This window comes from Heptranchias perlo, chromosome 30 (genome assembly GCF_035084215.1).
Source record: "Heptranchias perlo isolate sHepPer1 chromosome 30, sHepPer1.hap1, whole genome shotgun sequence".
In the NCBI taxonomy this organism is placed as follows: Eukaryota; Metazoa; Chordata; class Chondrichthyes; order Hexanchiformes; family Hexanchidae; genus Heptranchias; species Heptranchias perlo.
The window spans coordinates 15,624,914-15,652,812 of record NC_090354.1 but is presented as its reverse complement, the minus strand read 5'-3'; the positions used below and the strand labels follow the sequence as shown (position 1 = coordinate 15,652,812).

At 38.4% G+C, this 27,899-nt stretch overlaps 1 protein-coding gene across 2 annotated transcripts; it reads left to right on the top strand.

Moving 5' to 3' along the window:
• Positions 1 to 269: 269 nt before the first annotated feature.
• On the top strand, positions 270 to 27,899 carry LOC137299950 (protein LSM12-like). 2 transcript variants are annotated; one of them, XM_067968968.1, is made up of 6 exons: positions 270 to 448; positions 7,053 to 7,186; positions 14,445 to 14,554; positions 17,665 to 17,791; positions 20,560 to 20,654; positions 26,835 to 26,922. In XM_067968968.1, the coding sequence occupies exons 1-5, from the start codon at positions 271 to 273 to the stop codon at positions 20,617 to 20,619; spliced, it is 609 nt and encodes a 202-aa protein (XP_067825069.1). In that variant the 5' UTR covers position 270; the 3' UTR covers positions 20,620 to 20,654; positions 26,835 to 26,922. The 2 variants fall into 2 exon arrangements, with proteins under 2 accessions (XP_067825069.1, XP_067825068.1); XM_067968967.1 differs by lacking the exon at positions 20,560 to 20,654 and having other exon boundaries at positions 273 to 448; positions 26,835 to 27,899.

Below are 27,899 nucleotides of genomic sequence, written 5' to 3'. Positions count from 1 at the left end.
AACCTTGGTACTTACACAGGCACGATGGGCCTCCTGTCCTGTATCATTCTATAGTAACTTTTGTGAGGTTTAAAAAGGCTTAATATAACTAAATCTATCGCATGTTAGGACGTGAGTTGAAATATCACGACTGCTTAGTATGTGACCAAGCTACTTTTTTTTTCTTTCTGACCAGAAATCGATACACGACAATATGACTTTCTCACTGCAGCCCTTCAACAGTCTCTCCACTCACCGCCTTCTCGTTTGATTGACAGCGCTTCTTCGCGCATGCTCAGGTCTGCACAAAGGCTGCTGGGTAAGCGCTGCTGGCCCGGCAGTAACAAGATGGCTGCTCCGGGAGAATACTTCAGTGTTGGGAGCCAGGTTTCGTGCCTGACGTGCCTGGGCCAGCAGCTGCATGGAGAGGTGGTCGCCTTCGATTACCAATCCAAGATGTTAACTTTAAGTATCCTTTGTTGAGGGAGCGCGGTGTTTGCGGTGAAGCGTGGTACCGGATGTGTAAATAAGTCAGTCAAGGCCTAGCTTCGGTCGGGATCAAGCAGCCTTTCACCGGTGTCCTGCCAGATAGTGGATTCACGCATGCGTACTGTTCGCCAGTGCCCTTTCTGCCAAAAAGTGGCTAACTGTAGAAACTAGAATAATTGCTAGTACGCGCATTGTTATATTTTACCTGATAAGTATAACCTTGCAATTAAATGTTATGATTGATCAGTATTTGAATCTGTGTATAGGCTTTCATTTTATAGTTGTTGGTACACTATTTGGCATAAGGTGAGGCTGAATGAACATTATTTGGCAGTTCGCTGGTTACATCATGGCCTTGCTGGATGCTCATTGTATGAAAAATCCTTTATGTGGCACTGAATTCTAACAACCGTTTATTGATGTTAGGGCTGAATCGATAGTAATCCTTAAATTATAAAAATTCTGGTAATTGAGGTACCTTGGAATGGTGAGGCTGTATCCGAGTAAGTGTGGCTGGCTGCTTATGTGGTTACCATGGGTAGGGCAAAGCTTGGTTCCGCCGTCTTGGTTTCTGTTTGTTATTTAGTTCCGCCAAATAAATAACCCACCTAATAAAGTAGATGCCGCAGAATAAACCGGCGATCTTTATATTCCTGAAGGAAATTGAAACTAGTTAAAGATGGATTGACGCGTAGTTAATTTACTTTCGGCGGGGATGTTATCAGCATATTTTACATCAGTGGAAGTTTTCCTTGCTCTTCCCGCTAGTAAACCTGTAGTTTCAGTTCGGCGAAACTGCTTTCTGTTAATAAGCATGCTTCAGTATAATTTGTGCTTTAAAATGCAGATTTAAACAATATTCTTAAGGTTTCATCAAATTTGATATTTTGCTACGCTTCATTAGTCTATTATACTGTGGGTATTAACATGCTATGATTGTTGGTATCCAAGTATTGGTGTTATGAATTTGCATATTCAAATATTTTAGATCTAGATATAAGGAGTCAACAACAACAACTTGCATTTATATGCTTCTAATGTAAAATGTCTCAAGGCACTTCACAGGAGCGTATGCAGACAAAAATTGACCGAGTCAAAGAAGGAGTCATTAAGACAGGTGACCAAAAAGTTGGTCAGAGATACGTTTTAAGGAGCGTCCTCAAGGAGGAGAGAGATGCGGAGAAGCTTAGGGAGGGAATTCCAGAGCTTGGGGCCTAGACGGCTGAAGGCACAGCTGCAATTGGTAGGGTGAAGGAAGTGAGGGATCCACAAGTAGAGTTGAAGGAACGCAGAATTAAAGAAGGTTTGTTGGGCTGGAGGACATTACAGAGATAGGGAGGGGTGAGGCCATGGAGGGATCTGAACACGAGGATGAGATTTTTAAAATTGAGGCATTGGTGGACTGGGAGCCAGTGTACGTCAGTGAGCACAGGGGTGATGGATGAACAGGATTTGGTATGAGTTAGGATACGGGCAGCAGAGCTTTGGATGGGCTTTATGGAAGATGGAAGGCCCGCTGGGAGAGTATTGGAATAGTCGAATCAGGAGGTAACAAAAGCATGGATGAGGGTTTCATATGGGCTGAGGCAGGGTCAGACATGGGCGATATGATGGAGGTGGAAGTAGGTGGTTGTTGTGATGGAGAGGATATGGGGTTGGAAGCGCAGCTCGGGATCAAAAACGATGTCGACGTTGCGAACAGTCTGGTTCAGCTTGTGACAGTGGCCGGGCAGAGGGATGGAATCGGTGGCAAGGGAACGGAGTTTGTGGCAGGCTTTCATAGCATATTGAAGAAAGTGACCATATTCAGTTTACTCAGCTTGCCAATTAATTTGATATTTTCTATGCTATTTCTTTCTGTAATTGTTAGTAAGGTGAAGCTGATTGGAGCTGTCCTAAGGATTATGTGTTTACTTAGCACTTGGGTTTTCAAATGGGTCTTTGATTTGTATTCTTTTAGAAAGGGCGAGACTAAGACCTCTGACCCCATCTCAAATACTGCATTCAGTTTTGTGCACCGCACCTCAAGAAGGATATATTGGTATATGAGGAGGGTGGGGAGTAGGAGGCGGTGCAGATTCACCAAAATTATAACAGGGTTTAGGATTAATTACACTTTAAAAGTACTTCATTTTCACAAAATTTTCAAGACTTTGACTTTTTTTTATATAAGGTAAGGGTATCAAGGAATGTGGAGCCAAGGCAGGTAAATGGAGTTGAGGTACAGATCAACCATAGATTAATAGAATGGCAGAACAGACTTGAGGGCCTGCTACTGTTCCTATTACCTGGATAGCCATTTTTATTGTATTCCCTTGAATGCATTTACAAAATTGATTTTTTTTTCTTGAATACATATTTTGAATATAATTTCGGCATTAATTGGGCTCTGAGCATATGTTCTAATATGGTACATGATGTAGTAGAAATTAAGTTTGTTCAAAAAATGTATATACATGTTGGAATAGTTATCGCTTTAAAGCAACATGTTGCACGTTGGTGGGATGGATAACTTTTCCGAACTGACTCAAAGAAAATTGGATAATAAAGAATTCAGAAATTAAATATGCTAAGATTACCTATTGTGAATTGAGTGCTTATGTTTTCTACAATATTGGTCCAGTATCAACTCCAATTCAACTGCTGTAATGAATTATAGTTATAAAGGTATTGACACTGCAATAGAATTATAACGTTTTTTAATTTGAAGGGAATGGAAAAAACAACACTTTGTGATTAGTAGGTCAGGCTTATTCCACAGATGAGAATTGACCTCTTATCGATTCTCAGTGTAGTATGATTACCTTACAAGGTTACATCTGACTTTAAGACTGTAAACCTTTTAATACAATACTAATTTTCAGGTAAGAAACCAGTTAGTTACAAAAAAATGAACAGAGGGCTAGCTACATTACTGGAGTTCTGTACACTTGACAAGAGAGTTGAGTTTGAATGCCACTCTTGATTGACTTTGAGCTTCCAAACAAGATGTGTTTTAGCTGCCCTTGAATGGGTAGGTCTGGTGAATGCTATCTACGTCTGCTTCCAAGCTGGTTGATATAAGAGTGTAGTTTATCTTATAAGAATGTGGTTTACCTACTCAAAGGCTGAACTCTTACAACTGTGTACTGTACAGGCTATGTTAGGGCACAGAATAATGAGTGTTGAAAAGGGTTTCTTGGAGCCTTTTTTTTACAAATAACATGGGGAATATATGACCAATGCTGTCTGAAATACTTGGGTAAATTCCAAATGGCAACTGGGCAGACCTAGTATGACTAATAAATGTCACACTACCATCCATCTTGCCATTGGTCAGTGCAACTTAATTTTTTGAAGTTGTGTATAATTTGAAGTGACTATAGTTTTAGCATACTTAAAAAAAAAAATGAAAATCTCCTCCCTGGCCCTGTGTTTGGTTAATAGTCTGTTGATGGTATTGCTGGATCTGTGGTCTGGTCTGTAAAGGATTTTATTGCACATTTTAACTCTATGACTCTATTTTATGTCCAGTAGATTATTGCCTCTCTGTTCCAAGCCTTCAGCTGGCTAGCAGTAGTCAATTTATTCAGCTGACGCAGGGCTGGATTGGTGTTATAGGAGATGGATCTTGCCTAACGGCTTCATTAAAGAGAAACTGCTCTGTAAATACCATGTCCCAGAGTGTCAATATAATTTTGCCTGGGAAAAGAGGTTGGACTAAGTAAAAAGAAAGCTGGGACAGAGAGTGAGCTAATTATACAGCATGCAAAGTGAACTTGTAAGAGTAATATTGATGTAAGTGGGCTCGTGTCTTTCAGCATTTTTCCATTTGAAAATTACATGTTGGCTGAGATATGGTTTTGGACAGCTATCTGTGTGTACAGAATCATAGAAATTTACGGCACAAATGGAGGCCATTCGGCCCATCATATCTGTACCGGCCGAGAAAGAGCTATCCAGCCTAATTCCACTTTCCAGCTCTTAGTTCATAGCCTTGTAGGTTACGGCACATAAGTGCATGTCCAAGTACTTGTTAAATGTGATGAGGGTTTCTGCCTCTACCATCCTTTTCAGGCAGTGAGTTCCACCACCCTCTGGGTGAAAAAACTTCTCCTCAACTCCCCTCCAGTCCTTCTACCAATTACTTTAAATCTATGCCCCCTGGTTATTGACCTCTCTGCTAAAGGAAATAGTCCTTCCTATCCACTCCATCTAGGTCCCTCATAATTTTGTACACCTTAATTAAATCTCCCTTCAGCCTCCTCCTGTTCCAAAGAAAACAATCCCAGCTTATCCGATCTTTCCTCATAGCTAAAAAGCTCCAGCCCTGGCAACATCCTCGTAAATCTCCATTGCACCCTCTCTAGTACAATCACATCTTCCCTGTAATGCGGTGCCCGGAACTGTACGCAGTACTCTAGATGTGGCCAAACTAGTGTTTTACATAGTTCTAGCATATCATCCCTGCTCTTATATTCTGTGCCTTGGCTAATAAAGGAAAGTATCCCATATGCCTTCTTAACCATCTTATCTATCTGTCCTCCTACCTTCAGGGATCTGTGGACATGTACTCCAAGGTCCCTCTGTTCATCTACACCTCTCAGCATCCTCCCACATATTGTGTATTCCCTTGCCATGTTTGCCCTCCCCAAATGCATTACCTCACACTTCTCTGGATTGAATCCCATTTGCCACTTTTCTGCTCACCTGACCAGTCCATTGATATCTTCCTGCAGTCTACAGCTTTCTTCCTCATTATCAACCACATGGTCAATTTCTGTATCATCTGCAAACTTCTTAATCATGCCCCCTATATTTAAGTCTAAATCATCGATATATATCTTTTCCCAAAGGTAGGGGAGTCTATAACGAGGGGGCATAGATTTAAGGTGAGAGGGGAGAGATACAAAAGGGTCCAGAGGGGCAATTTTTTCACTCAAAGGGTGGTGAGTGTCTGGAACGAGCTGCCAGAGGCAGTAGTAGAGGCGGGTACAATTTTGTCTTTTAAAAAGCATTTGGACAGTTACATGGGGAAGATGGGTATCGAGGGATATGGGCCAAGTGCAGGCAATTGGGACTAGCTTAGTGGTATAAACTGGGCGACATGGACATGTTGGGCCGAAGGGCCTGTTTCCATGTTGTAACTTCTATGATTCTATATACCACAAAAAGCAAGGGACCCAGTACTGAGCCCTGCGGAACCCCATTGGAAACGGCCTTCTGGTCATAAAAACACCCATTGACCATTACCCTTTGCTTTCTGCCACTGAGCCAATTTTGGATCCAACTTGCCGCTTTCACTTGGATCCTGTGGGCTTTTACTTTTCTGACCAGTCTGCCATGTGGGACCTTGTCAAAAGCCTTGCTAAAATCCATGTAGACTATATCAGATGTGCTACCCTCATCGACCCTCCTTGTTGCTTCCTCAAAAAATTCAATCAAGTGTGTCAGACACAACCTCCCCTTAACAAATCCACGTTGACTGTCCTGTATAGATAAATAGAAAGGATTTTCAATGCTAGCAGCTTTTTATAGCTAATGGCACCTGTTGGCCATGTCGATGTTCAGTTGAATCCTGAAATATTAGGCCAAGAAATACATTGTCCTAATTGCCCAGAATTAATGACATAGGTCGGGAATTTCCTTGGTGCTACTCCTGCTCTGCTATTGTAACTTCGCTGGAAGCATGGCAGGAAGCCTATTTACAGGAGGTTGCGCACTACAATTTTACAAAATTGCAGTACTTCTGCAATAAATCACATTACAGATGGCAAGTATACAAAGTTACAGGATATGCTGTGTCCCACCATTTACTCTAGTCATGGGAAGGTATTAAGCAGAGTCCAGGAATTTCTTGACAGTAATGAAAATTGGAGTACAACTTGGTCTGAGCTAGTGATACTGGCCAGTCAATAGTACACTGATTTCTGTATTCTGTGGGTGACTCACTATAAATTTTTGAAAGTTTTAAATGAGAGAAATAAACTTTTGACTCCTGACATCAATTTATGATGCATAACGGTGCTGACGCATAGAAATGTCAAGTAGCAACATGTTCAGATCATATTGACGGAGGATTCCAGTGTCAGTAATGTACTAAAAAAGTCACATTAAATATTTAAAAAATTAATTCAGAAACACTAAATAATTCTTCAAAATCATTTTACATCTTTTTGAAGTTTTACCAGCAGTTGTGCATGATGTATCTGTGCAGAATAAGTTGGCTATCTTTTGGCTTAACTTAAGTAACTAATACTTAAGAGGTTATGCTGCAAAACTAAATCAAGATTTATAGTGTCTCAAGTGTTTGCTATATGAAAGTAAGTTCTCTAACTGGTGAATCATTAGTGTTGTATGTTGAATTTTGGACTGTAACCAAATTTAAGTAGTTGTTGAGACACATGTGAATTACAGTTGAAAGATTAGTGAATGGGTTTGAAGGAATATATGTCTCTTGTATTACAATTATGATGGATCTATACATTTCAATTTGTGCCTTTTTACAGGCTTCTCAATTTTGAAGTCTGGCAAAGGAAATGCAGTGCATATAATGAGGATTTACCATTCATTCATTGTGTTCCTTAACCAGTTTCTTCTCAAAGAATGTCCCTCATCCAGTGGGAAGCCCAACCACAACGATGTTCTACTGATTAATTTAGCTTATGTTTCGGATGTTAAAACAATTAATGATCGCACAGAAACTCCACCACCCTTAGCTTCACTGAATGTTAACAAGGTAAGAATCTTAACCTGAGAAAAATGAAATTTTTGAAAAAAAATAAAAACATTTCTTTGGGAAAGTGTGGATGGGGGGCTGAAGGGAAGAATAAGGATTTTGTCATGCTGTGCATTTTTTAAAAAATAAAATTTAAATCCTCTAGTTTGAATATGTTTCTCAGTGGATGGCTCCATTTTGATTTAGCAGTTCTCTTCAATGTTGGTAGTGAATTCTGCATGATTTTTGTTGGGTGATCTGCAAGTTATTTAAAATCGTCTATGCGTTAAGTTATGGAACATATTTGAGCTGTGGCTATGATATTTTTCCTTGATTATTTCCATTAATTTATCTGCCTTTGTTGCTATGTATTTTATAAAACCTATATTTTAATCTCGTTTAGAGCTGTAGTATTACTTAAATGGCAGATTTCCTTAAAGCCTACCTGTGACAGTTAAATTTTCATCCTGGTTCCATTTATAAAGATAATTCAAATATTTGGTGTACATTTCAGGAACGTGTGTGTAATTTCAGGAACGTGTGTGTACTTTCAGTGGTGATATCTGTTCGCTAGCGATCAAGAGTATGAAGCCCTAGCTGTTTTTCTTTCATCCACTGTAGTGCCCTGACTGCCACTTTGGTTGAGAACTGCTAATTCAGCACAGATCTGGAATTGAACTAGGGACCATTTTGGTCTGTATGGTTCACCTACTCACTAGATAAATTGAACTATTGGGGAAGCTAAAATCATTTTCAAAAATTGGACTTCTTTAGTTTCTGCTGCACTTTATGCAGGTCGTATTGTAAATACTGAAAAGTATTTTGAAATATAGTTTCATGTGCATGAAAACTTTCATAGAATGTCATATGCATAAGTTGGCTGCTGGATGGATACTAAAAACGGGCACCTGTTTAGCAAAATTATTTTGGTTTCAAATGGTTGCTTAATTATTTATGGAATGGTTTACACCCCACATAGTAGTGGTGAGTTTGACATTTAACTCTGTTTTCTGCTGTGATGTATGCTATTTGTTCATAATTTCCTTCAAGGGGAGGAAGGAGGTAATCTTTGTGGATCCTAACACAGCAAAAAATTTATAGTATGTTTCCTATGACGTTCTATTATCGACTCCAGGGACAATTCAGTCTTTAAATTCCAGTAATGTAGCCCCACTTCCTGTGCCGAAATCAACAAATTATTTTGCTTACCCATACCCTATGGAAGTAGGTGAATTTGGAGATCCCGTCCTTCTGCAGATGGCTCTAGATAAATTTATTATGTATTGTGGCACTGAGCTATACAGGCCATGAAGGTCTTGTGGAAATTTCAGCACAGGAGTTCATCTAGCCCATTTTGTCAGTACCAGCTCCACATCTCGGCTCTCTACTGAAATCCCACTTCCCTGCTCTTTCCTATTTATTTCCTTAAGTGTTAAGTGACTAGGATTCCATATTCGAATAATTCTTTGCATGGAAATTTTTGGCCATTAGAAGTAATTCTTCACTTTTAACCTCTGAACCCCTCTCTTAATTTTGAATATGTTAACACCTCCACTGAAATAGTAGAATTTCTACCTATTCTGTGTAATTTCAAGGCCTCTGTTCCTCAACTCCATTGCTAATTTTACGGTTTATGGTATATTTCCATTCTCATTTTCCCAAAATGTTCTATTTTCCTATTGTGTACGTTAAACTGCATTTGCTGTGTAATTTGCCCATTCTCCTACCTTTTTTATTTCCTGTGTTCTCCATATTCATTTTGCCCTTTCTCAGCTTGCACCTACATGCATACCTCAGCAAAGATCACTAGTGCAAGATTAAGAACATTGGGTTCACTCACTGCCACTCTCCTAGCCAGTCAGTTGTATTGCACAACTGCTATGGCTAAGATTAGGGACTAATCTTAAAGTATTGTTTAAAAGCAATTTATTCCGTAGGGAATAGAAATAGGCCTTAGTCTTACAGTGGTTGGAATTGCTTGAAACCTCAAAGTAATATTCTGTATTTAGTATGAGGCTTTGTGCAAAGAAAAATGAAAATTGTATTGAGTAAATTCATGTTCCATAGTCTACTTTGAGGGGAGGAAAAGAGAGAGGAAAAATTTACTTATAGTATGTGTCAAATCACTTGCACCACTTGCTTCATCCTTTCACTTACATTACACAGTACTGTGTTCAGTGTACATGAAGGGTTTTAATGAACAATAAGTGAGTTTAAGTGTAGAGTTCAACTTCAGAGGCTGAGCATTTGTCATTGAAGTTTATTATATCTTCAGACAGCCTTGCAACTCTTCCAGCCAGAGTGGGCGCAGGGATGCTACAATTGGTCTCAACAGCCTGATGTTAAGGTTCCAGTGACCACGATGGAAAGTGTGTGGAATACAAGATTGGGCTTGGGTGTGATGCTCCCCATAGCTGAATTGGCTAATATTGCTGTCTAAGCTCACATATATAAAGAACATCCACTTGGGGGAGGAAGTGGAAGGTACCAGTGAAACTACACCACCAGGAGTCATGTATTGAGGCGGGTGAACATTGTAGCAAAGGGGCAGGGGGAAAGACAGCTTTGGAATTCTCACCAGCTCTTCGTTATTTAATGTGGCAGATGAGGCATCATTTGATTTGTGACCATTTTAAAATAAAAACTGAAAAGGAATGGTATAGCTTTTATTTTGCATTCGTGTTATTTCTTCAAGTACATAATATTAGATACATGGCTCAACAGGTGCTGACTCAAATATTGAATTCACTTGAAAAAATATTTTTATAAGAATGAAAATTGTGGTATAAGAATTCTTGAGATTGTTTCACTTGTATGGTGGTGTAACCATTGGTCGAATAAGCTTGCGGAGGTTCTATAAACACTTCCTTTGTGTAATTAAAGTAAGCTATAGTGTTGTTTCCTGTGAATAAACAATGTTCTTTGTATGGTTAATTGGCCCTTGTTGTGGCTTGAATGTCTTTTCTGTTTGTGTGCTGACCATTGTAGGTGTAAAACAGAGTATGTTGTCATGAGCATTTCTCATTGTATCATCCCCCAGTTCCTATTGAGTGGGCAGTGTAAGAAATATAGTTGAATTCCCTTAAATTAACTATTTTATCTTTACTGAGTATGAATCTGGCAAGTGTTGTTATGTATTCAATGTTTAAAAATCCAGATTTTCCTTGGTTGAGGTTGTATAATTGGATTGTCAGCATAATGAACATCCCATGGTTTTGGTTTTGTGTGGACCTGAGTGGTGGCCTTAATAACTCACTTGTGTTCAGAGCTGCATTCACAGTTCCTCGTTTGTACAGCAGGAATGTGTGAAAAATGTAGCAAAGGTGAAATAACATTGACTGACTGCCTCCAGCATCCTTCAATGGGTTGATTAGGGCCTGTTTTATATGTTGCTTCTGTGGGCATAGTGAAAGCATACAATTTTTAAAAATTCCCCCAGCTGTACTGCCCCCCCCCCCCCCCAAAAAAAAAACCATGGGAGTAGTCATCCTTTTAAGATGGTTCAGTGTGAGGGCAGCAAAGGGGAGAGGGATGATGTCAGAATTCATATTGTCTGATTCTCTTGCATTTAGCTAATTCGAAGTAAACAAAGCCCATTTTAAAAAGCTGGGTTGGTTAAATCTCTCCCCTTCTCTGCCTCCCCAACAAAACAACTTTTTTTAACTTTTTTTATGATTAAGTTTCCATTTCCACTGAATCATCCAAGTTCTAAACACACAAATGGATGAACTACAGTGTAATGTGGTTTACAATAAATCTTCTCACAAACTACATGTATAAGCTTCCGAACAGTTAAAATTTATTGCATACAAACTAGAGTAACAATTGTGAAATGGTGATAACAACTGCAATTACAAAACAATCCCACATTGGCAGTATTGAAATGAAATGTGGTACAATCATTCTAAAACTAGCAAGATTCATAGAATCTGAAACAAGCACATATGAGGAAAACAGAACTTTAGACTGGCTGGAACAAAACACACCCTTGGGACGTCCCAATGTACTGTGTAGCCAATGAATTACTTTTTGAAGGTGTAGTCTTGTATGCAAACACGGTAGCCAATTTGCTTATAGTAAGGTCTCACAAATGTCAACGCGATTAATGATTAATTTGTTTTTGGTAGTGTTGGTTGAGAGAGAAATGATGGCCAAGACACCTGAGAGAGCAGACAGAACCTCGCTTTAATGCCTCTCCTGAAAGTCAGCACCTCTGACAATGCAGCACTCCCTCAGTATTGCACTGAACTGTCAGCCTAGATCATGTGCTCAAGTCCTAGTAGATCTTGAATCAACAACCTTCTGACTCAGACAAGAGTGCTCCCACTGAGCCAAAGCTGACACTAAAAAAAAAACACCCATTTTTTAGCTTCTGTCTTTAGGTTGACATATGCCGTTCTGTTGCTGAATGGCACTTAACCTGTTCCCGACCTCTTAACTATAGCAAATTCGGCTGCTAGGCAATGTGAGAAAATAGTCATTGATTTTTTTTCTCTGTTTGTTTGAAAGGACTTCTTTCAGCAGTTCCCACAGCCTGCCAAGCTCCACAACAAACCAAATGAGGGACAGTGGGTATAACCTGCACCTGATGTTTTTGTAGTATAGTCCTGGGCTACATATTTTCAAGTTGAAAATGTTAAAACTGTTGGCTTCCAAATAAAGACAACTTTATGTACAGTTATCTGCAAAAAAACTTAGTGTTTCTCCACTTTTCCTTCAAGGAATACAGTTCCATGGGTAGCTCTCTCTGGTACATCACCATGGTGATTATTCTTCATGTCTTAGCCTAAATTAGATGTGTCAACAGGCTTATTTGACTATAGTAGGAATTGGTTGAGCCTGATCTTGATGTCCACATGCATACAATTTCCAGCAGGAGTCTTGTGATGGGAAACGGAATCCTAGCTTTTTTTCTTCCATATTACAGAGACACTGAGCCATCTGTAGTCTCCCATTGCTGTCCCAGCTGAAATCAGCTTACTCAACACTCATTTAGAATTGAACCTGGGACCTTGCTTGTCTATATTGCCTGTGTACTTTTTTCCTCTTGGAGGAGGCATCTTATTCATTTCGTTACGATAACTAGGCTTGTCATAAATTCGATAAGACCATCCCTTTGTGCACTGTCCTGCCAGCTTCTGCTGTCTACCTGTTGTTCTTTCATTTGCACAGGGTCCTTTGATTTTGGCTTTCTACATGGTCTTTTCCTAGTTGGGACCCAATTCCATAATTTTCTGAGGCTACATGGCGTGCACACAAGGCTGCTGTTATTCATTTCTTCAGTGTTATTCACTCTTCTTCTAGCTGATACCCAACGTAATTTTTTAACAGTATGTCGGAAAAGCATGCATCTTCTGTTTCTGCACCCTACAGAAGTGTTGACTGGGCACTAGCCGTACATGCTCTTTTCACATTCCATGATGCATCTCCCTCCTCATCCAGAATGGTTTCCATACTCATTCAAAATGCTTCCAGCTAGACCCATGTGATTCTTAACGATTCCCTTCGCTGGGCATATAACTCTTCTGGTATATAAACTCATTTACCTTTTTCATTTCCTCCACATTAGTGCCCAATTTTTTCAATCTTCTATACTGCTCCAGGTCAAAATCCTAGAACTCCTTTCCTAACAGCACTGTGGGAGAACCTTCACCACACAGACTGCAGCGGTTCAAGAAGGCGGCTCACCACCACCTTCTCAAGGGCAATTAGGGATGGGCAATAAATGCCAGCCTCACCAGCGATGCCCACATCCCATGAACGAATTTAAAAAAAAAAAAAAATTACCATGGGCATAATCATGGTATTTGGAAAGATTATGTTGGACCCTATTTCTTTCCTTCAACACTTAACTCTTAGTAAACACCAGCCACCTACTTCATGTCCCTTAGTTGGGTTCTGACCTATTCATACACCTTTTTTAGGCTTATCAATCTTCAGTGTCTAGCTCCCATTGCCTAGCTTGTGATATGGTCCCTTTCAGTGTTGAACAAGATAGATGATCAGATATGGCCTCGATGAAGTCCTATTTTAATTTTGAGCCGCCTTGTCCCTATGCAATGCTTTTTTTCTCTTGTGCATCTCAACAGTCTGGTGCTCCATCTAGTTACTTAGAGGTCCAACAAATCCCATACGGAGTCTTGCACCTACTTGAAGTCTAACAAACACACCCACAGATCTTTCTCATGCTCCCAGTACTTATCAGATCATACCAAAACTAGTAACTGATAACTGCATCTATGTCTGTCCTTATCTAGTTACCTTTCTTCTAAGCTAATTTACAATTGGAAATTCTAATTGTAAAGACTAATGTTAATCTTGGAATGGAATCCCTCAGGCATGTCTTTGTCAAATTTTGTCAATATGCTATGACTTCAGGAAATGTAGGTTGAGAGTTGTCAAGTATTGCCATCTAAAAGCTCATTCTTGGGTTTCTATTTCTGTACAGCTTTGAAGGTGGCATTATTTAAACTTAAAAATAACTTCACCCCTCTCATGAAGTTGATGGGGTATGGTTTCACAGGTACCATTTGCTCTCTAATACTTCACCTAAGTGGTTATTCATGTTTGAGTCTAAATAATGAGATCGGCATGCTTTTCAACCATGGAAGACATTGCAGCCAAACCTAGTCCTGTGCTCACCTGGCAACTATACGTGCAGTAGGTGAACCATGGCTCCTCCCCCTTCTCTTTCTTCCACCCGCCCCCTGATGCTCTTCAAGTCCAGGAGTGCTAGGGCTAATTGTGGCACTTCTACTGCCACTCGAGCTAACAGCACCAAATCTGAACTTCTAATTGAGTAATTGTGGGCCCTTAAATTCACACACTCAAGTTTTATGTTAACCTGCTTTTTTATTCAGGTTTGCTTGTATTGAATATGAGATGCTATTTATATGATGTATATAAATCTCAAGCAAGAGTCTTCCCAGTATTCAATATTAAGAATGTGATAATGCCTCAAACTTGGTGCCATTTTTGTTTCTCAGACTCAGTAAAATTGCAAAAGAGAAGACCTGAGTCAAAAGCCATCCAAGACCATTTTTATTAATGAGCCGAATACTTAAATATTGATCAGAGGAATGGTTAATTGTTATTCTTGATAACACATCTGCTTAAGATCTGTACTGTTTACCAGCATTAAATTATAAAAGAAGCTTGGTGGTAACATTTTAGGTGAGCGTTGCAACAGTTGGACTGTTCCAGTCACTTGCGTTATAAAAGCAGCTTTTGGTTGTGACACCAGAAGTGTCTGATACTTAAACTGTTACTTTATTACCAGCTTGCCATCCGAGCACGGACAGAGAAAGAAGAGAAATTAAGCCAAGCATATGCAATTAGTGCTGGAGTCTCTCCAGAAGGGCAGCAGCTTTTTCAGACTATCCATAAGACGTAAGTTCAGTATTTTTTTTTCTTCTCAACGCCTTCCTTCATCAGACAACTTCTTCAAAAGTAGATGGCTACTTCTGTTAAAACAGGGAATAGATGAGGTAGTAATATCTGAGATGACAGTTGATTTAATTTAAAAACATGGGGACTTCAGAGTCTGCTTAACAACTCCAGCAATATTGTTTTGTGATTGTCCTGTGAAGACCAGTATGGATATAAAACCATTTCCATGCACTGTGGTGTAAAATTATGGTTACCATTGATTCTCTAAATCAGTTGTTTAATATTTACATGGAGAAGATGTGAAAGTGTAGCCATCAATAGCCTGTTGAATTGCTTGTTAACTGCTGTTATATAGTTTGTATAAGTATGTGCATAATTTTAATAAGAGTCGAGGAAGTAGTTCCTTTGTGTGATTCTGAAGTCTTAAATAATAAAAAAAAGCACCTGGATTTTATGGATATCAGTAGAATCTGAATTAAATTATATTGCTAGATATCTGCCATTTGTTGCAAACATTCATAAAATAGTTTTTTTTAAACCCTGCTAACATGAGGGGTTGTGATTTGGGTGAAAAGTAATCAGGATGCATGATTGGCACTGGTAAAAAAAAAAGTGTCATCCGCTGATGCTGCAGTAATACCAGCTTTCTTCTCCCCAGTAGGATGCAAGAATGTGCTTTTATCCAGAATGAATCTCAATATTTTTTTAAGGAATATCTAGTCATTTTGTTGTCTTTTTTTTTTTTCCCTTTCACTTTTTTCCCCCCAACCCCAATTACCTTTTTGAAGATGTAGAGTCTTTGGGGTACAGGTCCACAGTTTCCCTCTGGGTACCTTGCCCAAGTGAGTATTCATGCGAGAGACTTGACAGTCGGGTTCATAGCAGCCCAGCTCGAACCTAATCCTGATGCTGCCCTTGGGTGACGTCTACATGTGTATGCCAGGCAGGGGTTGCTGGATAGCAATTGGGATCAGAATTTTGGCCATTTCCTTTTTTCACCCCTCCATCAGAACCGTGGGATACTGATGCTAATTGTAGCTCTAAAGTGGCAATTATTCCTGGTCTGTATGGCTGAGCTACTTGCTGGATAAACTTAAGTGGAGAGAACCTTGCACTCAAAATGCAATTTAAAACTGTTAAAAAGCAAATTAAGTTTAATCTCTTGCGCAGTGATTGCTGTGATTAGAATTGGCATAATTTTACTGTTTTGGAGCTAAATACTGAAATGTGCCATTCCAATACTCTTTATCCCCTATCCATCTAATCATAGTTGTTTTTGTCCCCCCTCCCGACTATATAATCCTGTGTAAAACTGACAACAACTACTGCAGCAAAATTTCATTTTTTTTCCCCATGAAAATAATTTGGGGTCATTGCATTTTAAAGGAACTCTGTGGATTTCTAAAATTCTATTTGAAACAAATGTTCTAGGGGGAAAAAAAACTTGGAATTACTTAAGCACTTTTCCACATTTTAAAGTTGAAAATGCTCTTCACTTGTTGAACACTACCATTTAATTCAGTGGTTAAGGTGAAAGAGAAGCTTGATGACCTACGTTTCTGTCTGCACCCAGCCAACAATTTTTTTAAAGCTTCTTATTTTCTCCTTCAACCCTAGATGAATTCCAATGTTTTAGATCTGTCCTGCACAAAAATGTGATAGTAGTTTGTAACGACTGCTGCATTGATTTCCTTCCCCCCCCTCCCCTTCCCCCCCACCCACCACCACACCGACCAGCTGCTACTCAGCTCTTCATAATCAAATTTGCCTGGGGAATCGAACTGTGGTCTTGAATCTTGTAGTGATACACATTGTTACTTCAAGTGTGCCATTGTACCTCAATTTAAAAAAAAAAGCTGAAAAAGATCACATGGTGTGATATTGAACCATATAGACCAGGAAGCTTTCAGATTTGAACACAGGTTTGTGTTGTTAGCTGATTCAGTAGGCATGGTTAGCCTAATTTTTCCTGGGGGAAGGGGAGAGAGAATTAGCCAGGGGTCCGACTCTTTATCACTGTCCAATAACCGCTGCATGTATGTGATGATTGAACCAGGCTCTGAGTTGCTTTTTAGCCCACACTCATCATTCCACCCAGAGGTAAAATGGGGAGGAGGGAGGGCTGAGAATGAAAAGGATCAATGCAGAAATCATCCTAGGTTGCTATCACACACTCCAGGATTTGAACACAATCTAGGTTGCCACTTCAGTGCAGCACTGAGGGAATGCTTCATCGTCAAAGTTGCCCTCTTTCGGACCTGTCTGCCTGTTCAGGTGGATGTTAATAGGTGTTAACTATTCAAAGTAAACCAGTGGAACTCTCCCAGTGTCCTGGCCAACGTTCCTCCCTCAACGAACACTGCCAGAGCAGATTAACTGGTCAATTCCATGACTCTTGTCATTGTTTGTGGAGCTTGCAGTGTGCAAATTGCCTGCTGCGTTTGCCAACACAACAGCAACTACACTTCAAAAGTAATTCACTGGCTGCAAAGTCACTCCCTCCTTCCTACATGGGCATTAGTTTAGACTTGGTTTGGAAAAAAATCAATACCGCGTTTTTAAAAAAAAGCAACTAATAACCGACGACCACCTGTCTAGGATCTCGCATGGATAATGGCCACTTGGGAAAGATAGTACAGGGCGATTGGTACATGTAGAATCATAACCATATAGTTAGTGACTGCTTTGAAGAGAGTAGGGAAGAATGGACGAGAGCAAAGTCACTCTAATAAAACTGTTGACTAATCTATCACAGTTGCTGGTTTCTTTCCCCAAACTTTTTTTTTAAAAAAAATTCTTTTACGGTCTCTGCATCAGTGTCTGAGGCTCTGGCAACTTTCCTTCCCCTTTGGGGAAATGTCTGCCCTCCCAGTCAGTGCCTCTGTACCATGACCAAGCTTGTTAACTTGATATGTGGACAAACATGAGTGTAAATGCTAATATGCTTTTCCTGACATTACAACAGAGTTTTCAGTACTAAACGCTTAAGTTCCAACACAAGGATTATGATAAACTAAAGTTTCAATAATTTTAGTATGGCTTAATGGATTGGAAATTTGTAATTAGTTGTCTGTTCACCCAGCAAACTTATATAACGCATACTTTTTTAGCATCAAGGACTGTAAATGGCAAGAGAAGAGCATAATCGTCATGGAAGAAGTTGTAATTGTACCACCTTACCAGGTTGAGAACTGTAGAGGCAAAGAGGGAAGCGCATTAAGTCACGTACGCAAAATAGTAAGTATATATGTACATTTTGTTAAACCCATTTAGAACATTTCCTCTCTCCCTATTTAGGGCTTTCCCCCACAATACATTCCTTGGCAGAGAGGATAGGCAGCTGACCTGTTTTTGGGCTGAACAAATGGAATGCCCCAGCTTGACTTGCCCATTTCTCCCCTTTTTGTGGAGAAGTGCCTCACTACAGCCTGCTTCTCCCTCCCTCCTCCTTCCCCCACCCCCACCACCCTCAATGGCCTGCTTGAGGTCAGGAACCTGTGGTGTGGAAAATTATAGTTATATGCCTGTATCTCTTTCCAATCTTTACAAATTCTCAAGTGAAGATTCATAAGTCTGTTGCATTGTCAATAGAGTGGGTGAACTGTATGGGAATCCTTTTGTAACTTTAGCATGCTTACTCTTCCAAAAAGATGGTTGAAGAAACCTTCTGTTTGGGTGAGTGTGCATCATTCTTTATATTTCACCTCTACATTAAAGTTCTCTTTTGAGCCATTGTGTAGAATTGCATCTTTTAAGAGAAGTTTTTTTTCTCAAATTGCTGTGTACGTAAGTACATATGTTCACTTTATGTTGGAAACTATTAACCTTCCCTTAAATGTAAGATATATGCCTGAATATATTTGGTTGTTACAGATTCATTTTTAATGTGGGTTATTCTGACATTGTGTGTCCTCACATGATGGCATGGTCTTCAGCTCTTGTGGCTTAATTTATATCTGGCCCAAGGAGGCTGTAGGCTAGAGCTTCAAGCAACTGCACCGCTGAGCGGTGGATCGTAGCATTTCTCATAATTCATCCATGTCTTCCAAACCTGCTGAGCTCCTGATGGCTCAGCACCTCATCTTTGCAGTAGACAGTGTTTGTTTGTGTAACTTGTAGCTTGAATGGCATTTGTGGAGCCATGAGGGAATCAGGTGACCCAGCTCCTTGTCCTGAATCAGCATTGGTGCATGGTTCAGGGAGACAGTTAGAGAAAGGAAAGAAAATGCTTTTCACAAAGATCCTACAGAAAGGAATTCAGAATTTGCTTTATCCCTCAATCCAGTTCTCCATATGTATGACTACTTTAATGTGCAGGTGAATTCCATAAATACCTTTTAATTTAATTTTGTAAATGTATATTTTGGAGATATACCAAAACATTTTAAATATGATCTGGAATTTGTAAAGGTGCATGCATTTTAACATTTATTGTATACTTGTAAAGATCTGAATTGTGTTGCATGTGGTGGATGGCTAATAAAATGACCTATGAATATTGTTAGAGGGCAACCTGCTAAAATTGATTAGCTATTGAAATTACCGATTTAGGAAAAAAAAACTAGTAGAATTTCCAATTTGTCACGTAGTGGTCGCTGCTAGACCTGTATTTAGCAAGTTGTTCCTTTATGTTGATGGCCCCATCATTATACAAAATACAGATTAAACATTCAACAAAAATCACACAAGAATAAATGTTACTTTGCATTTTGATTTTATATATCCTGCAATTTAATTGTATTTAAGACTGTAAGTACCTTTGTTTCCCAAGCTGGGCTTTGATGTTGCTTGCACCTTTTGCAATGCAATATCCATTCTATAGAACCATTACCAGGTACAACTAGTATTTTATGTAATCTCCATGAATATTTCCCTAATTTTGATATTAGAAAATTGGTTTAATTTTCCCCCCAAGATCTATTCATTAGTGTAGGTATTTTTGGATTGTATTTTATAGAATCCCAAGATGTAAATTCTAAATTTGGAAGCAATATGTACATGACAGTCAGTAGGTACACTATAATGATTTGAATCTTAAATGATGAAGTACTGTTAAGTCTGACAAATAAGAAGGTTCTGTTACTTTTGAGATAAGCTGCCTTTTGTAAGTAAATCTTGGCCTCCATACTGTTATAAGTATGGACAAACAAAATACTTAGTTTGAATAAAATCTAGCCATTAACACTTGATATTGCCATGGCTGATAGTGTTGTGGAATACAAGTAACGCATTCAAAATCCCACTCAATATTTGGACTGGCAATTTTGTCAGGTAATTAAGTCTGGTGCATACTTAATATGTTTTAATTGGTTGTCATCTAATATGAGCTTCATACTGAAATGTAATCACATATACTGTTCATACAGATGCAATTTCATTAAAATCCAAAAACAGTCAATCTCCACCCACCTCTTTGGATTTGTTTGGGTTATGGATAGCCTGCTCAGAGCAGAAGGGGGTCAAGAAATATTTTTCAAACAAATGAGTGACAATTTTAAGGCCATCACGTCCCTTGTGAAGGAATGGAATTTTCATGGTGATTTTTACTAACCTTTCCCTGTTGTACATTTGATGATTTGACGCTGTCCATTCAGCACTCTGTCTACCAAAGAACACATTTGGTAGATGACGATCGATTATCACTATAAAACTCAGCAAATTACTAAATTGGGTTTATTAGTTTCTTGAGACTTTATGAAAGGAAACCTCCCAAGTTCTAACCAACTTCATTTTTTTTTACTGCAACCAATAATTGAGATATTAATGTCTCCACAAATGGAACTGATAGGATAACTTTAAATAATCTGTAAATGACAGTTGACTAAATTCTAGTGGACATATTTCTAGCCTCAAGGCATTCAGTTTCTATCATCCATTGTTAAAATGTAAACATTTCAAAAGTCAGCATGCATGTGTAAATATTTTTGCGGTCACAGACATAAAACGTGGTATAAACAGAACACTTCATATCTATTCCAAGCACTAATTATTTTCTATCATTTCAGCTATACAGTAAAAACAAGTTTCAAAGTGGAGGTTTCCACTTGCCTGATAGCAGCCATTAACTGCTTAGGAGAGACCGTTAACAGCCTTTTGTCAGGTAATGTCAGTAGGCTACCTGCTGTTGATTAAAGTACATTGGGGAGAAATGGGGCTGCTGTTTTTTAAATTTGTGATTAAAGTTTTTTTGTGCAATGAGCACCATACACTTTGTTGCTGTAAAAAAAAAATTAAAATAAAGAAATATATTTAAAGCACTGAGCTACTAGTTTTGCATTTCAGCCTCATAGGATCATCTGCTGATGATGAGGCTGCTTGTCTCTCCAAGCAAGTAATGGCTGCTATAAAAGAACTATCTACATGTTTTTCCCATGTAGATGAAATAACTAGTACTAAAAGCTAGATATTGCAGTGTTAAATGTTAGCCTGAAAGTTTTCTTCAGTATAGCTACATGTGTTTGTCTTATTGTAAGAGGCACACATCCTATCTAAATCAATTTAGCAACAAATTATACAAGTTTTAAAACCATTTGATATTGACCACTGGATGCTATTCATCCATTCAGTGTAGTTAGCTTCTCTTCTCTTTCCCCTACCCCTTTATGCTGATGCTTAAGAGTCACTGTTTTCTTGGGAAAAGGTGTTAACATTTTTTTTGGGGGTGGGGGGAAGTCATGTATTACTTCCATTCCAGTGGTGTCATGAGTTGATGATTTTGGCATTGTTTTTTGTGATTCCAAACACTTTTGTGAATCAGTCACTTTTCATGAAGACAATTTTCCTTTTTATGTGTATCTTGGCCTGTGCTTGGATGAAGCTAGTATAATCAGTTGCAGAGTAGAGCTGGCACAGGCACACGGGCCGAACGGCCACATCCTGTGCTGCAAAACTCTGATTCTAATAAGCTGGTATAACTTTACCAGAAATAATTGTGTAACTGTTTCTGAAGCAAAGAACTAGTGCAAAATAAGCTTGAAACTAAATAAAAATTACCATTCGTACTTGGAATAGTAGATGCTAATGTGTGCTATAGGATAATAACACAGTAAGCAGTTCTGGTTTGATTTCCTAAACCAAGTGAGTGATGTTAAAGCTATTTTATGGATATCCTCTGAACCCAGAGTTGTTACCTTAAATCATATGCCTGTATATTCAAATTATTTAAAACATACGAAGTAAGTGCAGAAGGAAAAGGAGTTGTGCAGAAACTAATCTGAATTTTGTACATACCACACAGCTAAACAAATTGACATGCTCAAGGGCTTGGACCAAAGTGATATTACTGTAATATTTGACTAAATACCAGAAAATATGCTGTTTTTGTGTTCTAAATGAACCTTTGTTTAACAATAATGTGCTGTTTTCAAATGTACCAGATAAATTAAACATAACTTGTACAAATATGCAAGAATCCCATTTGTGATAAAGTAAGTTGCCAATCAGAACTGTCCTCCATTGGCTTGGTTATTTTTCTGGCAACAAAGAACAATTTTCCAGTAACTTCCCCACAACTGATGTTAAACTGTTAGGTCTGTAATTTCCTGATTTCTCCCTCCCTCCCTCCCTTCTTAAATAATATATTTGCAATTATCCAATCCAAAAGGCACAATTCCAAATCTAGAGAGTTTTGAAAGATTATGACTAGCGCAGCTGCAATTTCCTCCTCTATTTCTTTGTTTCCACCCCAAAAGAAATCATGTCCTGGAGATTTGTCTATCTCAAGTCCCATTATTTTCGCCATTATGATTTTTTAGAAAAGTTATATTAAATCCAATTAGTTACTCCCTTTGACTTATTTTTAGGTTCCCTTGTACCACTGGTATTGTGTCCTCTTGCTGCACTGAAAACAGATACGAAGTATTTCACTTAATAAGTCTGCCATTTCCTGATTGTCTATTATAGCATCACCTGCATCTGTCCTTAATGGGCCCACATTCCCCTTTACTACTTTCTTTCTCAATATATTTATAAAAATTTTTACCGTTAGCTTTGATATTCCTTGCAATTATTTTCTATATTCCCTCTTTTCACCTCTCATTACTTTCTTTGTATCCCTTTATTCTTTTTATAGTTCTCCATCCACTGGATTTCCACTTTTCCTTGCATTTGTGTAAACCTTTTCTTTTAGATTGATACTGTCCCTTACCTCATTTCTGCACCATAGTTACTTAACTGTGCAAATGGGACTTTTGCCTTGTAGGGGCTTGTATTGGTTTTATATTGTACTAAACACTACTGAATAATTCTCAGTTTGTCGGTTTATCCATTAACAGTTAAGCCCAATTTACTGTGGTCAATTTATTTCTCATCCCTTTGAAGTTTGCCTTAGTTAAATTTAAAACCTTGGTTTATGGCTCTGCCTTCTTCCTCTCAAAGCTAAAAACAAATTCAATCATATCATGGTCACTATTCGCAAGATGTTAACTAATTCTGGTTCGTCACTCATCACTAAATTTACTACGACCTGTTCACTTGTTGGATCTAAAACATATTGTTCCAGAAAACTGATCCGAACACATTCTAGAAATTTGTTGTCTTTACTACCTGAGCTGTTCTGCTTCTCCCAGTCTGTGAAAATTAAAATCTTCCATTATAACCATTGTTCCTGCTATATGCTTCCCTGATCTCCATATTTATATATCCTCCCATTACATCACTACTGTCAGGTGGTCTGTAGGCAGGTTTCACCAGAGTCTTGATTCCATTGTTGTTGCTTAGTTGTACCCATAGTGTTTCCACTGCCTGATCACTCTCATTGAAATCCTTTCTTTCAACTACTGTAATCAAGTGGAAAGTATTCACTTTGAAATTCATTTTTTCCTATAGATGAAATAATGAACTGTTTTTAGGATACTGGAAGATTGAGGGTGATCTATTTGAGGTGTTTAAAATTATGAAGGGATTTGATGGAGTAGATGCAGAGAAACAAATTTCTTCAGGTGGGGGAATCCAGAACAAGGGGGCAATATGTGTTAGGCTGTTTAGGAGTGATCAGGAAGCACTTTTTCACACAGAGGGTAGTGGATCTCTTCCCCCAAGAGACTGTAGATACTGGATCAATTGAAATTTTCAAGACAGATCGATAGATTTTTGTTGGATAAGGGTATCAAGGGATATGACGCAAAGACGGGTATATTGAGTTGAGGTACAAATCAGCCATGATCTGACTGGCCGAATATGTTCACGGGGCTGAACTTCTGTTCCTGTGATAGCAGCAGCTGTTAGCTGCATTAGAGAGATTGTTGGCAACTTTTTGTGATTTGTCATTGGCTGAAATTTGTGAAAAATTTGATGGCTTCTTTGTACAATTTTTTTTCTTTTGGGAAATGTAGAATGATTTACGTAATGAATACTGTTCTATTTAATCACTACCAAAACCTGTCTGTCTTATGAGAAAAGGTCTTTTATGTTGACATATCCAGTTACTCCATTTGGCGTAATCAATAGTAAAACATCTGGTAATGCAAAACTAATTTTCTACAAAGCATTTAGTTTGAGACTAGGTTTTTAATATGTAGACAAATAAAACAATAAGAATGTTGCTTGTAATACTGACACAGTGCTGCCTGCATTAAGTTGTTTGAAACCGGGTGTTTTCTTTTTAAGGTAAAAGCTTAATATTCATTTTGGCTGAAACACTATCCAAATTCCAGAATAAAACTGAAAAGCCCATGATTTATGTCAGATCAGTTTGTTTTTGTACAAAACTGACTTAAAGCTCCAAAAGGAAATGGTTGCCTGAAGTTTGTCTGCTGGTTATTGGAATTTTCTTTCCAGGAGGCATTGAAGGCGAGCTTAATCTCTCCTACAGTTGGATGTATTTTATGAGGGGGGAGAGGGGTGGAGGGAGAAGAAAAATTTCTTCCTTATCTGACTTCAGAAGCATGACTTTGTATCATGGTTCTTCTGTGTTTGGGAAACAATACATTTAACAAATGTTATACATTTAATATATTTCAAATGCATTCAAGGCACTCTCTGGCTCACTGTCACACAAGTGTTGATTTAGGAGCATGCCAGTTCAATCTCTGCGGGTCCCTTCTCTACTGTGTACGGTGCCTATTTACTTTGATTTTGTACAAGAGTAGTCTTGGTGTAACTCTGCTTGTACACTTGGGCGTGGCTTTGTTAGTACAATATATTTGAAAAATTATTCAAGTGATATAATCTTGTTGCCTGCATTTTATTTCAATTTTGTGTTATTGAATAAAACTTGCTTCAAATTCCAGTTTAAAGTCAGAGCACGATCTCCATATTTTCACTTTGCAGTAAATATACAAGATGTAATTTAAATAAAAATGCTTGCTGTAATTTTATAGACACTGAATCTGAAGAATAAATTTCAAATTGAGGTATTGCTTTATTCTGGGTAACTATTAATGCACATTATGCTTGTGTAAAATAAAAGGGCCTTTCAGAATTGCAGAACTTGGCAGCTACACAAACCTTGGATTTTCAGTCCTGAACAATCTTGTGATTGTGGTTTGTATAGTAACATTCCTTTCAGCCCCTTTATCCTGTGCCACCATTTAATTAGATCGTGGCTGATCTGTACCTCAACTCCATTTACCCGCTGTTGTTCCATATCCCTGGAAAAGCCTGAGATATTGAGTTGACATCTAAATGTGGGACCATAAAACAGTCTTTCTACCTGGTGCCAGATTAGGATAGGGGTTTAAGACTTTAGTCTTCTACTCAATTCCATATAACTGCAATGATTATCAAAAAGTAAAATTGAGACTATAAGTATTGACTTTTTTAGATAAAACTGTTGATGTTTAAATATCTAGTTTTTTAATACCACGTTTTTTCCTCCAGTCTTTCTCAGCCAATTTTTACTCTTTTTTTTCCCCCCTCCCCCTCAATTAGGGTATAGTTTCACAGTTGGTTCCTTGCCCAAGTGGCTATTATTCACATTATCCTTGACTGTGAATCCTAGCAAGCTATTCAATTTGTAAAGGACATCACAGCCAAGCTCAATCCTGTCCTCTCACCTGGCATTGACATACTTATAACTTTTAGTAGAGGTTCATGTAGTGCGATAAGGAACACCGGCTAGGTTTTTTTCTCTTGGTCAATTTGTTCCCATCCTAACCCAGGGGGAGTGAAGCCAATTGTAGCATCTTATTGCTTCCCTGGTTGAGGTCAGTTAAGTTCTTGATTTGTATGGCTTAGAGATCAAGACTTTACCTATGTGTACTTTTAAGTAATCCTGATGACTCATAATTTAGGAGGATTAATATGAAGTATTTTTTTCTCTTCTCTTTTTCTCCCCCTCCCCTCTGCCAAATAAAAAAAGGTAAAGCTAAATAGTCAAACATTCTGCCCTGTAGGAATTATTTGTAGTTTTTAATCTTTTTCTTCACCCTACCTCTTTTCAGTGAGCAGTCCAGCTGATACCAGCAAGCAGCTCTTTAGGGAATCCTGCACATTGGTATACTCAATGAGATCAGTAGGTATCCAAGTCAGAAAGATTAAGTACCAGAATGTACTCAATTCTCCTGGATTCTAATCAGGATCCACGGCTGGAGAGAATGCTCATCAACGTGATTCCCTATGACACAGAATTCTCCACCTGGATATATGAGTAGTTTGGACAAGTGTGCAGAAAAAAGGACTGCAGACTTCAACTAGCAACATGAGGCCAAACCATGGACAGTATATTGTAAACGTCAATTCTGTACAATCAAATCTGCTTAATCCAGATAACTAGTCAGTGAAGTGAACAGCTGTCCACTACTTACCCTTTTCTGAAGCCAGAGATTTTTGCTGGGATACAGTTTCACACATTTGTCAGTCCTCTTGAGGGTTGGTAAGCTATTTGATTCTAGGGCTCATTGCAGCTGAGCCCATTCCTCTCTGCATTTGTAGTGACACAATTGGGAGCAAAAACATTGAACTCCACTGCCCTCTCCTGTTGGCTAGGATGTTGAGGTCTTTCGTGCGTCCACCAAAATTAAACCTGGATCCATCTGCTGTGAAGGGCTCAGTACTGTATCGCATTATGTGTTTATTGATATACTCATTAGGGAGCATGCAATTTTCTCATTTATAATAGGGTTTACCTGAGTATTTTTGTTCAAGACAAATTGCACAGATAGGCTTGTAATAATTCTTGGAGCCATGTTTGACTCAACATTACTATGAACTTTAAAAAAAAACTTGCCCTGCAAAATGCCTTTATCGGTCTGTTGCTGGACTTAACTATTGAATGGTAAAAAATTACAGTTGTATTTTGCTTGTTTTTTTGGTTTTATTCATCTCTCTTCCTTTCTTTTAGGTCGAGAAACATTTTAGAGATTTGGAAAATCAGAAGTTAATGCAACAACGTTCACAAGCACAGCAAACACAGAAGGAAACTGCCTTGTCGTCCTGAGTGGCTTGGATAGGTCCTTTGCAGAGCTTGATGGGGGGGAATTTTTTTTCCTGGGATGGGGATGGGGAGGGGGTAGTCCACATGTTTTCCAGGGAGAATCTACAGTGAGCTGACATTTCCACTTCCAGAAGAGAATAGACTTTACAAAAAAAAACATAAAAGACAACACTTATTGTAACTTGACTAACTATAAATTACCTTTTTCCTTTGTTTGCTTTTTAAAAAGAAAAGGTCCGATATTTTGTTAATTTTATTTTTTACATGTTCATTTGCTTTTTCATTTTGTCCATTACACTCTTTTTAGGTAGATCCTAAACTGCTGTCTGTGACCTGCACAACACACACAACTTTCCAAACATTTGTAAGTTAGAGTAACAAACCAGCAGATTGTAGTAATAGTGTTCAAAGGAGGAAAAAAAGCAAAGCAAGAAGGTAATTTTACATGTTAAGTGGTTGTCCCATTTAGGAGAGATTTCCTTTTGAGTCCTTTTTTTTCCAGAAACTTATTCCCAGAAGGAATAAGTCCAGTTTTTTAAAACATCACAGAAAAGTCTTCCAGTGAAGAATTAAGTATCTGATGATGGAAGATTTGGCTCATTAGCTTATATCCTCTGACTGTGTACAGAATCGGTTTGTCTTGCTAAGACAGTGCTTACGAAGAGTGTGGCCGTTTTAAAGGATATAACTGTTCATGCAGTTTTGCATGTGTCATGTACTGTACACTTCATTAAATTGGAAGAAAAAGGTTGTCGCCTGGTCTTTGCATAATAAAATTAGACAGTAACAGTCATTTAAAAAGTCCTTTTTATAGGCTGGTGAAGAATCTATGATAATGTATATTTTTATTCGCAGTCCCTGTCAGCACAACACTATAATATAAATTGGAGGAATTTAAAAAACATTTTAAAGCTGAGTCTGTTATTGTCTTATTTTGATTGAAAAAATGAAATTAAAGAGAGTAAGAAGAAA

Excerpts from the sequence above, each read along its gene's own strand:
- LOC137299950 (XM_067968968.1), top strand. The coding sequence starts at position 271 with ATGCTCAGGTCTGCACAAAGGCTGCTGGGTAAGCGCTGCTGGCCCGGC. Across the intron at positions 7,187-14,444 it reads CTTCACTGAATGTTAACAAG|CTTGCCATCCGAGCACGGAC; the intron begins GTAAGAATCTTA and ends CTTTATTACCAG. Across the intron at positions 17,792-20,559 it reads TAAGTCACGTACGCAAAATA|CTATACAGTAAAAACAAGTT; the intron begins GTAAGTATATAT and ends CTATCATTTCAG.